The sequence below is a fragment of the Coccomyxa subellipsoidea genome (assembly GCF_000258705.1).
Source record: "Coccomyxa subellipsoidea C-169, whole genome shotgun sequence".
Classification (NCBI taxonomy): Eukaryota; Viridiplantae; Chlorophyta; class Trebouxiophyceae; family Coccomyxaceae; genus Coccomyxa; species Coccomyxa subellipsoidea.
Window position 1 is genome coordinate 2012944 of NW_005178039.1, and position 12069 is coordinate 2025012.

The 12069-nt window shown below is 53.7% G+C and overlaps 2 protein-coding genes across 2 annotated transcripts; one reads left to right on the forward strand and one right to left on the reverse strand.

The window, feature by feature from the left end:
• Positions 1–553: 553 nt before the first annotated feature.
• Positions 554–3810, forward strand: COCSUDRAFT_46694 (kinase-like protein; the record flags this gene model as incomplete). Its single annotated transcript, XM_005649867.1, has 9 exons — positions 554–780; positions 889–1033; positions 1150–1344; positions 1496–1610; positions 1751–1890; positions 2001–2154; positions 2337–2627; positions 2865–3180; positions 3295–3810. 9 exons carry the CDS (start codon positions 554–556, stop codon positions 3632–3634), a joined length of 1923 nt encoding a protein of 640 aa, XP_005649924.1. The 3' UTR covers positions 3635–3810.
• A 1137-nt stretch (positions 3811–4947) lies between these two features.
• Positions 4948–11868, reverse strand: COCSUDRAFT_61600 (hypothetical protein; the record flags this gene model as incomplete). Its single annotated transcript, XM_005649868.1, has 17 exons — positions 4948–5011; positions 5230–5461; positions 5649–5739; positions 5870–5950; positions 6768–7161; positions 7448–7622; positions 7970–8145; positions 8427–8631; positions 8768–8888; positions 9121–9345; positions 9648–9867; positions 10049–10309; positions 10516–10642; positions 10772–10940; positions 11161–11400; positions 11524–11641; positions 11747–11868. 17 exons carry the CDS (start codon positions 11866–11868, stop codon positions 4948–4950), a joined length of 3021 nt encoding a protein of 1006 aa, XP_005649925.1.
• Between the last annotated feature and the right edge of the window lie 201 nt (positions 11869–12069).

Genomic DNA, 12069 nt, shown 5'->3' on the forward strand with positions numbered 1-12069 from the left:
GAGGCTGCCGGCACCTGCCGAGCCGCAATCTTTCTTATATACATTTGAGCCATCACAGCAGACAGCAGATCATTAAGGAAGCTAGACTCAGACAAAATGACAGAGAAGAGTCCACTGAGCGTGTTAGACTTCCTGGCTACTCCTGGGTGGGCCAAGGCTCGAAGTCGCGGAGCAGCTTCTCCCCAAATCACTGCGGCACAGGGTAGACGGAACGAGGAGCACAGTGCTGGAATGTCTCACAGAGAAGGACCACAGATATTTGGGACGATTGATCAAGCGGCTTCCAAAGCTTTCCGGAGGAAAGGAAGAGGATTACCTCAGCTTCCCAATTTTGAAGATACTCTCGACGATTCTAAGGTGTGTTCTTTCAGTTCAGTTGCCCACATCCTGGACGAAAGCGCGTTTTTTGTTCTATCGGAAACCATCGTTAGCGCGATATCCCGGTTTTACGTCGCCAAGGTTAGGGTACACCTTGGTACATGTTGTGTCCTTCTAGTATTTTGTCGTACCCTATGCAGGACCTAAATCGCTGTACTGGTGCACCCTCAACCTGATGATTGCCTTACAGGTGCTCATGGCCACGTCTGCTGCGCTGCTGCGCCGAACACCCTCCGTGATGTCTCCAAACCTCTTTGCGTTTGAGGACCACTTCTCCTTCGAGGCAGTAATCGGCAGGTCCCCGTTGAGCGAGGTGTACCGTGCACGGCATCGTGGGACAGGCCAGCTCTTCGCTGTCAAGCGGTCCATGCGCAGATTTCGTTCAAAGGGCGACAGAGACAGGTGAGCACATCAGGCTGATGTCATCAGCCCAGTCTGTTGGCCCTGTAGACCCTCAATTCCCATTCGTGTGTCCCAGAGAATGTGACTAACTCTTTTGCTGACTGCCAGGTCATTGCACGAGATCCAAGCAGTCGCTTCTCTTCCAAGCCACCCCAATGTTGTGACGCTCCACCGCGCATGGCAGCAGCGGGGCCACTTCTACATCCAGATGGATCTCGCCGAGAATGGCAGCCTCGGCTCGATTCTGCGGCAGGTGCGAAGCTGTCTGCGCAGTCTTGCATGTTCCAGACTGACACGCACTGAAGCAGGCACTGAAAGCAGGCAATCATTTAGTGTCCGTACTGATGCAGCTGCCTGCATGTGATGCAGGGACAGCAGGAGGGACAGCTGCTGCCGGAACCTGTGGTGTGGCAAGTGCTCTGGGAGGTGGCACAGGGGCTGGCATTCCTGCATGCGCACGACGTGATTGTCATGGACATCAAGCCTGACAACGTCTTCTGCAACCGCAATGGAACCTTCCAGATTGGCGACTTTGGGCTGGCAGTTGTGGGCAGCACACAGCGGGTGAGCTCTTATGACATCCATCTACATGACCTGCATGGCACTTGACATGCATGAAGAGCCAGGTGGGTGTGCCTTATGGGAGCAGGGGTGCATGCATGACATGCCGCATTCATGCAAGCTACTGATGCATGTGTGCATACTGCAATGACAGGACTGGGAGGAAGGCGATGGCGACTACCTAGCACCAGAGCTCCTCAGCGATGACAAACCCTCGCCCGCAGCTGACATCTACAGCCTCGGAGCCACCATCTACGAGTGTGCAACAGGTGCGCTCACGTCCTGCCTCTGCGCCGCTGGTGTGAAATGTGTGGTAGCTGTCATATTCACATCAAATTTTAGAGGTTGGAAAGTGGGCAACAGATTATGCATGCCTCTTACATCTCACAGTTCTCGCTGGTGCATGCAGGCAAGAAGCTGCCTCGGTCCTGGCAGAACTGCAGAGACCTTCAGCTTCCTGGGAGGCTGCCGGCTCTGCAGCACTTAGTGCAGGGCATGCTCTCACGGAATCCCTCAAGCCGCTTGTCTGCTCAGGAGCTGGTAGAGCAGGTGAGGAACATATTACTCCATCTCTACTGTTCCCAAGAAGACAGAACTTGTTCACATATCAAGACACGTTCTGCGTTACAGATCACTGAGGTGCTATGTTTCGCATGCAGGTGGGCATGTTGCAGCTTCCCTTTGGGCTGAGCGCGACAGTGAGCTCCTGTGCATCCGCAAAAGATGCACAGCCCAGCTCAGAGGCTGACTACCCCCAGGATGCATATGCCACACCTTCCCACCGACCCCTGGATCATGCCCTGCCCAGCACAGGTATTACCCTTCACCTCACATGAGTTTAAAGAGTCTACTGCTGGGATGAAGTTCTGCCCTCCTGGGCAAGCTGACGTCAACAACATTGTCCGAGAGTGCATACGTGCATCGACAACACTGCTAGTCAGGCATCTGTTGTGAAGCTAATATTCATGCTCTGATGAAATCTTGTGCATCTCCAGGGGGAAGCAGCGTGACAGCCACCTGCAGCAGCGGCCCGACGCCCGGACCGCGGCGGCTGAATCTGGCGCAGCTGCCCAGCCTCACGCTGCCCGACGCGCCCAGCCCATCCGCGGTGTCAACCCCCGTTATGTGCGGGGCCGGTTGGCGGCGGACACTATCCAGCAGCGACATGTCCCACGATGCGTCGGACGTAGGAACGCCCACCCGAGCGCCCTCCTTCGTCCCGTCCCTGCTCCAGCAGCGCCTGTCCGTGTCCAGCCCCACCCTCCTCTCGCCCTTCAGCGAAGCAGGTGCACTCCTTGCCAGGCCCTCACATATACCTAGTGTACAACGTATAACAATGTCTGAGCAGGCTTGTCTTTGCATGCCAGCCTTTCCTGTCAGGTGCCTTCATGTTCAGCACGTCTGGCTGGCGCCTGAATGTCCAGTGAATTAAAAAACCCCCACCCTGTTGACTTCTTGCCTTGCCTTGCACAGCTAAGAGCTGGGAGACACCTTTACTGACAGAATTTCTTTTGGGAACGCAGGCTGCAGCCCCTTTGCCACGCCATCGCTGGGGCGCCGGCCGTCAACGGCCGCGACGCCAAGTTTCACAGGGAGCACGGCGCTCGTGTACCACAGCCGCTGGGCGCGCGAGTGCTCCTTCGACCGCTCCGAGGCGGCCGCGCAAGTGCGGCCGTTCTCCCTGGACCCGGATGACATGCAGGACAGCCCCAGCTTCCAGCTCGACGAGGACCTGCCAGGCAGCCGCGCAGATGACGGCGCAGACATCCTCTGCTTGGATGACCAAGACCCCTTCTGCACCGCTGGGGAGGAGCATGCGAGCCCCTCCCAGCTGAGCAGGTAATTATGAAGCTGTGCTGCTCTGCTTTTGGGCTCTTTTCAGCTGCTTGCTTGCAGAATGAGGGGCTACATGCGCACGGTGCACCCTCTGAGACATGCTGCTGTGGCATGCAGGGACTGCAGCATGGGCTTGCACGATGATGATGATGACAACCAGCAGCAGAGGCAGGTGACGGAGGGCTCAAGCCCGCTGCACCACGGCCGCTTCTTTGCACGGCTCTCACTGTCAGGCAGCCAGGCAGAGGAGGCCTGCACAGCAGCGCCAAACACCGGCCAGGCCCAAGAGCAGCAGCCAATCGCAAGTCCTTTTGCATCTCAGCGCGCTCAGCACATGACCCCAGGAGCAGGCCAGCAATGGACGCAACTGACTCCCCAGCTTTCAAAGGGCCTCAGCATGTCTCGGATGGACACTCTGAAGGAAAAGAAGTCACTCCCATTCGTGTTTGCCTGTTGAAGCCCAGGACTGACAGGCTGCCAGCGCTCTCAAGACCAATTGGCTAGTCTTTCTTGCTTAAGGTGATCAGAACAGTATCAAGACATGGAAGTGGAACAACAAGATTCAGCACCGGGCCTTTGGACAAGACACTGCTGTTTTGTAAGGTACTGGCAGAGTCTGTTTGCACCTGTGACTGTCAACTCTAGTCGGAAAGAACCTGAAATAATGTATGGACTAGCATTAGCAAGAGCAGCATCTTCAACATGCGCAGTCTTTTCAATTCTGCTGCGTTTCGTATGTGGGTATGGCTGATGCTGACAGCTTATAGTTATTCAACATTTGCTGATGAGCTTTACAGTGCTGTTGATGCCTGACAAGCGCTGTAACATCCCCAGGCAGAACTCAATTGCAATGAAGAGGACATGATATTGCATTGCAAGCCAAATACTTTGTCTGCTGCAGCTGCAACTCTCCAGCACAGCCTGCAAGCTTTCCTTCATGCATGTGTTGTGCATATGCATTTCCATCACACGTACATGAAGATCGCTATCAAACTTATGGCTGAACCAAAGTCCTTTGTTTTATAACACAAATAACATGTGCCCATTAATGTGACCTGCTTTGCATCAAGTCCAGTGCGCTTGATCTTCTTGAAGAGGATCCTCTCACTGGAGACTTATCATATCAGCGACACAGTCATAGCATAACAGTGATGTGGTACGTAGAGGTTCAACAGAAAGCATCATGCACATTCTGGGGGATGAAGTCTACGTCATTTATATCGGATGTTCCAAGAAAGTGGTTGCCCTATGTTCAACGCACAACTGGGCAGCGGGCCATTCAAAATAGTGATGAGTCAGCATCAATAAAATGGGTGTTGAGCAAAACCCCAGTTTCCTCAGCACTTCAAAAGCCCTGTCCGTGTGCCTGGAAGACTACTGGCAATTTTCATGCTTACACCATGTGTCTTGTGCATGCACAAATTGTGGTATTGTGTGATGAACTTCAGCTGTCCCAGCAACACGGTGATGCTGTGTCATGCTGTATGACGGACAATTCTTTCTTACAAAGAATTGTCCGAGTTTATGCATTTGCGATCTACATAATAACTGAAATAATCGTAATGACTGTGCCGCTCACTTTGCCTTCATGTGTGCCAGTCTTTTCAAGAGTTTCCTATAAGTAATACAACTAGCACGCAGGACTACCACCTATTCAAACATTTTCGTGACAATTAACCTCTGTTCCAATATTCTTCAAACCTTTGATATTAATACATACAGTGCTCATAAAGCACAACCACACTTGCCACATGGCTCATAAGTGATCACTCAGAAGATGCTGCCACGATTCCATGTGTTGATGATCACCGCCACAATTCCCAGCATCGCCAACCTGCAACACCATGACACAATGCACGTGAGCTTCTACCAAGATTGCCAAGAAAGCAAGAGACTTCCCATACTATATCCAAATAGATTGAGCAATATAACACTACACCACTAGGTTCTCTTGACATGCATGTTGCACAGGCGTCCTTTGACACAGGGTTGGGGTGTACAGGCATGCCTTGTGAGCAGTCAATGAGCTTTCCAGAGAGATGAGCACAATACCTGCCATTCCAAAGCTCTGCGTCAGGTGTGAAGACAGAGTTGCCAGAGCGGCGCACTCCCTTGTAGAATGGGATTGCTGAGGCGACAGTGATCAGCACCACAGTTGTGACAATGAGGAGCGGCTGTGACTTGACTTGCTCAAACAGGTTCTTTCCTGTGAGCTGCTCAGCGATGACTGCCCAGAAGAAGCCCAGCATGGCCAGTCTGCTGTTGAGCACCTCTGGCAATGCTCCTGTTCATTCATTACACAGATCTGGTCAGTTGCACTGGTCTGTTGACATCAGCATCTGACTGCTGACATGCAATGCTCTTTACCAAAAGTAAACACTTGCATACTTTGTTGCAAGGGAACATTGAAGCCGCGAGACACTATTTTGTGGCAAATGAGTGCAATAATTGCACATGCAATTGGGCAGCACCTTTGAAGCGCATCATCTCAAGGAAGCCAACGTCTGAGTTCAAAATTTGTCTGTCTGGGTTCGCTGCATCGCTCTTGAATATATCATCTGCCTGCAACAGCATCAAGGACCACTCTTCATCACGAGAGAAACAACTATTCTGAAGCGTGACAGTATCGATCGATCACGGCATATAGGCTCGCCTGGCAGGTGTTGTTAAGGGAGCTCGGGCGTGAACTCACCAGTGTTTGTCTGTCCTTCACGTCAGGGCCAACCTGCATTCCCTCCTCCGGAAACTCCTCTCGTACAGGAGCCTCCAGCTTCTGCAGAACACAAAAGTATTCAGCACCCGACATTTCAAGACAAGGATGCCGAAGCAGATAGCAAAGGACGACATCTTGATGTATATGACAGAACCATCAGTACCTGGTACGAATCGTTCTCTGTGTTAGATGCCTTCGGGACGACAGTGTGTGATCGGCTTGGAAGTATAGACTTCCGCAACCTGGGTGCCGCAGTGGGTCTGATCTGTGTCGCAAAAGGTGTCGTCATTGAAACAGTCCTCATGGCCATCGCTGCAATCGATACGTACTTTTTACTTTGATTTCTATATGTGGATACGAGTGTGCAATTGGTCCACAAAGATTAATCTGTCGCGAGTGCGTTGGTGTGCGGGTTCAAAAAGCCCTGTTACTATTTTCGGATCGGCGACGTGGCCCAGCTTCTCCCGGTGAGCTTAAGGGAGAGGAAGCTTCCATCCAGATGGGCGACATGCAAGCCACCTTCAAAAAGCACATCACCTCGCAAAGGTGACTGATGTCACATGGCTTTTCACTTTACAGCACCATACACTTCTTGTGCAGTGTCCCAATAAAACTGCAGCCATGCTCCCCTGCTTGAATTGCAGGGTACAAACTCGTAGGCACCTCTCACGCATGCAGGACAATTCACACAGCACTTGTCCTGTAAGACAACATCCGACTTGGCAAGGAGCGTCCTCCCCTGAACCATCTCTGACTCAGCATTTAACAATTTGCATGCTGCGCATGCCGCGTGATCCGACTCAGCATGCACACGAGACAGATCGGTTGCCCCGTGGCAAGGCCCCTTGCTGGGAGAAGCTGCAATTATCTGAAGCACAGTGGGGCCATGCATCTGTGAGCTGCCGGGCGTCTCAACTCGCATGCGGTGTCTGCTGGTGAGGGTGCCTTCCAGAGCTCTGAAGGACACATTTGCCGTCCGGCTGCCAAAGTCTATCTGGAGGCTGTCAAACTCCCCTGCCTCTGCCAGAAGGTAAAGCCCCAGGGGCTGGATGTAGATCCGCTGATGGTAGGAATCGCGGGGTGTCATGCGGATGACTGTGTCAACAGGCCGAGGCATATGAGAGCTGGGCAGCGCATTTGCACTGGAACTATCCTGGCTGATGACCACGTGGTTGCACAGGAAGCACAGCCACTCTACCCCGAGCTGTTTGTAGAGCAGGTAGGCTCCAGCATTGTGCGTGTGCCCATAGAAGCCAATCCCAAAGTCCCCACTGCACAGGCAACACCCGCATTCTCAGCAAAGCACTGGAGAGCAACATTCAACCTTGATGAAGCTTGATCTTGTCTGAGGTTGCTCTGCTGGGAAAATGCGAGCTTGTCTTGGACGACATGGGAACATCATGTCCCAAGCATCATCAAGCGTGCACACTCCCGGCGGTAGAGCACCAAAGGACAGGGTCTCTCATGGCAGCTTCTGTCCACAACAAGAGGGGTTCAGGTGATTTGATCAGCTGTGCCAGGGCAGGACCAGCATGCATGCATGCGCAGAGGTGGCACCTGTAGGGGTCATGGCGCATGACGGCCGGGTCGCCGTGGAAGCCCATGGAGGGCTGCCCTTGCAGGTCCAGGTTGGTGAGCTGCCCCGCCACAGCGCCCAGCCCCGTCAGCAGCAGGTGCACGTTGCCATGTGGTGACGCACGATACTCCTCCAGTAGGGGGATGGCATTCAGCCCTGGCACACAACACATGAGTGAATTATTGCCCTGTCACACTTGTACAGAAACGGGTAGCAAAAGTTCCCGGGAACCCCATCACACCGCAAGCTGAAGCCCAGAATGATACAAAGGCCTCAGCGCATCGTTGCAGTCCAAAGCTGAACCCCTGAAGACTTGAAGTGCCATCAATGGACCCCATTCTCAACAGTTGCCAGTGGTTGCCAGATGCCAATCTCGAGTGGGCTAAGTGCTACTTATTGCTATCTTTAACTTGGAGTCCCCTGGTGCTAATCAACAGTGGGCTAAAACAATCAAAATGCAACAGAGTAATCCTCCATTAAGCAGGTGGGGGCAGCGGGTGCACCTGCGCGGTAGTGCTGCAGGACGCGCTCCCAGCCGCCGCAGGGGGTGATCTTGGCATTGTTGGAGAAGTCTCCTATGCCCAGCGCTGCGCCGTTGTACGCCCAGTTGGGGACATTTGGCATGAAGGCCAAAATGGCATCCAAGGCTGTCGCAGCCACCTCATCCTTGCCAAAATACCTGACAGAGGAAGATATCTGTTAAAATGACAATTTGGAGGCTTTACTTACTGTTATAGCAATTTCACCATTACTAGTAAATACTGTTCCTGCCAGAGGCAAAGGTGCGTTTGCAGACGAGCTGCAGGTAAAGGCTGCCGCATATCCACCTCCTTGTTGGAATTGCCAGATTCAAGCAACCCGTCAACGGCACACAGGTGTGGTCACTATATGTACCGCCTCCCGCCAGCTGGGGCCATACCAATTCACAGTGAGACCAAATGAGAAGAATGAGGGTATCACCTTCCCCAGATGTAGATTTCCTCCTGGCCTGTGGAGTCCCAAGCAAATTCGCTGCCAAAGGGAAAATCATTGGCTTTCCATGGCCTGCAGCTGTACAGGAAGTGCCCTGAAGCTGCCTGGCTGCAGCTGCAAGGCCCTGGCGGCTCGGGGCAGGGTGAGGAAGAATTGTAGACAAACCCCACTGCCGTCCGGTTGTGCATGATGTCTGCATGCGCTCAAGACAACATCATTAGCCCCTCACAACTTCTGCATAAGCAGATCTGTCAGTTGCGCTCGGCAAGTGTTTAAGGTACAGTGAGAGCCAAAATCAATAAATGCAAAGGCACAAGCCGGCTGCTCACCCCTGACCATGGCGGCATCTTCATGCAACCCCTCCAGTTCCAGATCGCGCAGAACTTCCCTAAACACCGTCCCCGCCATCAACCCAAACTGGGTGTACCATTTGGCCACTGTCCACATGCCCTGAAACAGAAACCCACCACAGTGAACATGAAGCATTGCCAAAAAGACTTCACCTCATAGTGAGGGCGCATCTATACACACCCTGGAGGAATCCCGCACTTCAGGCCAAAGATTCTTGGTTGAGAGTGACAATGCCAGTAACGACATCCGCAGAAAGTGCTTCAAATGACCCTCAGAGCAAGAGTGCTCATGTCCAGGAGGAAGAGCAATGATCAAGAAGTAAAGACTGCACCTTGATGGTGGCAGCAGCTTGTTGCAGGTACCAGGTGGCAGGGCGCTGCGAGGGAGCCAGGTCATTGTCGGCGGCGAGGTGGTACATGCTGTGGTAGACGGCGGTCTGGTGGGGGTAGTTGTACGCGCGGCCCAGGGACTCCACAGCCCTCGTGCGGTTCCAGATCCACCCCGACAGCGAGCTTGCCTTGTAGGTGTACCCTGGCATCGGCTCCTCCGAGGTCCCCTGCCACAGACTATGCCTCTAAACAATATATAGGATATAATATGCTTATGACACAAAAATTGGCAATCATCGCGTGCAGCACTGACTGCCTCACTTTGGCGCTCGGGTGTGCTTGGCAATCACTGGGCACAGGGCAAAAGCAGGGCATCGGGGCTCGCGAGCTTTGGTAGTCCAAACATCTGTCCGACAGCTCGCTGCATCCCCGGGAGGCTGGCCCTAGTCGGTGCTTCTGAGTACAACTGCCATTCATGTGCGGTAATATATCTTTCTTGGGGGTGGTGGCTAGAGGGAGGCAGCCGGACCGGCGTGGGCACCCAGAAGAGGCTGGCGCGGATGCCGCCAGTGGCGTGGTCCTGCAGGGACACTGGGAAGGGGATGTCTTGTTCCACGCCCCACAGCGTGCGCTGGATATACTCGTCCAGCCTGGCCGCCTGCTCCCGGGTCGGCGAGTGGCGCGCTTTGACGGCCAGCGCCACATTTGCCGCCGCGCCCGCCTCGTCACTCAGGCCCACCACAAACGCCCTAGCACATGCAAGAAGCACCAGCTGACACCTTCTGCATGCGTTTTAAAATACGCTTTGTTGTTCACAGAACCACGATGTGCACTGCTCTATCTCAGAACAAAACATGCTATGAGATCAACAAAAAATAGGCTCACATGTTGCACAAGGAAAAGGAGGGATTCTTCTATGGGAGTACTGACCGGGGATCCTGCATGACATGGGTCTGCACGTCGCGGTCCCAAGGCATGACTGAGTGGGTGCGCCCAAAGGGGTCAACGCCCTGCTCTGATCCCAGCCACGCCCAGTCAGCCAGAAACGCGCCGAAATTGTCCACATGTGCCTTGAAGGGTGGCAGCACAAAGTAATGGACGGCGAGCGATGAGCCGTCGGAGAATTGTAGGTCCACTCGGCAGCGGCCGTGATGAAGTCCCTTCAGCGGAACCACCCATTGGGCGGAGGGCCTGCTGTCCACAGGTAACAACAAGCTCAGTGGTGCTTGTTAAAAACAAGGTCCTGCCAACTGTCCGCTGGAAAAAAGGCATTTGGATGGGCATGGAGCAGAGTTGCAGTTCCCAGGATTTTGCAGCATTGGCAGAGTGATTGCATGCACTTTTCTGCTCCATGAAATCCGTAATATGTTTGATTCATGGCCAGATGTCTGACGCACCTGGCCTGCTGGGGCGTCCCAATGGAGATTGCGCCCTTTGGAACGACATCAATACCACTGATGTGGGAAATCGCCTCTGGAAGTGTGACAAGCAGCTGTGCATCCATGTCTGTGGCAATGGTGTATCCTGCACCCCACTCGGCGGTCACCGGAAACATCCATGAGCGGGACAAACTGTGCAGAGGTATTATCAAGCTGCATGCTAATACATTCAAGCGGCAAAGTAGACAGAGGATTGCGGGCATAGTGTATCTACCTGGCACACCATGGACCACAACCTTTCCTGCTGCCAGGAGATTTGCATCGCGATCTCTGATGCTTGGAGCTGTGAGCAAGCGGAAGCCGAATGTATAGCTCGAATTTGGTGGGACAAGCTGACTGGACGGAGGGTTCCACGGCTCTCCTCCAGCGGACCACTCCAGCTCCTGCATGGACACGTGAAGTCTGAGGGATCCCTCCATGCTTATGCTGCGCATCTTCCACGTGCAGGACATATCTCTACGCTGTGCTGACCCCGAAGGTTGCCAGGCAGCAAAGGCAGAAGGAAGTTTAGCAACAGTCCTAGACTGCCTTATATTCCCACGATACTCGGTATCAAGCAGATCAAGCATCAAGCATATTGCTGCAGGTTGAGCCGCCTCGCACCCGGTATGATGCAGAGTGCAGCATGATGTGGGGGGTCCACAGCGGCCCAGCATTCGCGGCGTCCTCTCGGCCGCTGCGCCACGCCTCAAAGCTGGTCCCATTCTCGGGCAGCAGCAGGAGCACTGGGCCCCGGCCGGTCATGCGCGTCACGCTGACCCAGCCATGGTGCGCGCCCAGATGCATGTCTGTGAAGGTTGACTGCTGCGCCATCTGCTCCAGTGTGAGGCCATCCCAGCGACCCTGCTCCCCATTGGAGAAAGCTCCATGAAGCTGGGCAAGAGAGTTCCTGGATTGATTGCTCTGATAATGCAAATGACTTATTCGCACCCTTACATTCCTAAGGATGCTGCATGCGTTGCTCACCTGGAACACAAGTGGGATGCTGAGAGCCCCGATCTCAATGGCATTGAAGGGGTCAAGATTGGTCAAGGTGTAAGTCACCAGCAGGCCCCCAGCTTTATCCCATGCTTGTGAGTACCGCCTGCATTACATACTGCCGCAGTTGTGGCCGTCATGCCAGGCACTTTGATCAAAGAGGCGGAATGTGCATTTAAGTACCCAAGACAGCGAGTGCAATGTGTGGCACCTGAGAAGGTGGATCTTTGTATCTGGGGGCAGACCAAGCTGGCCTGTGATGTTGTGCGCTGCAATCTCCCAAGGTCTCTTTGTGATCTCCGCAATGGCTGACTCTGTGGCAAGACACGTCATTCACAGTGATGGGTGCGCGTAGGAGACTCTGCAGGACACTGAGGGATTTGAGATCTTCAGCAGCGCTTACCTGGGTCAGCAGTGGCAGTTGAAAGAGACGTGTAGAGGGGGTATTCTTGGAGGTAAGCCACGGGCGGCAATGTGGTAGACTGCAGGCTGGCTGGTCTGACTCGTACGGAGACATCACCAAGGGTACTGAAA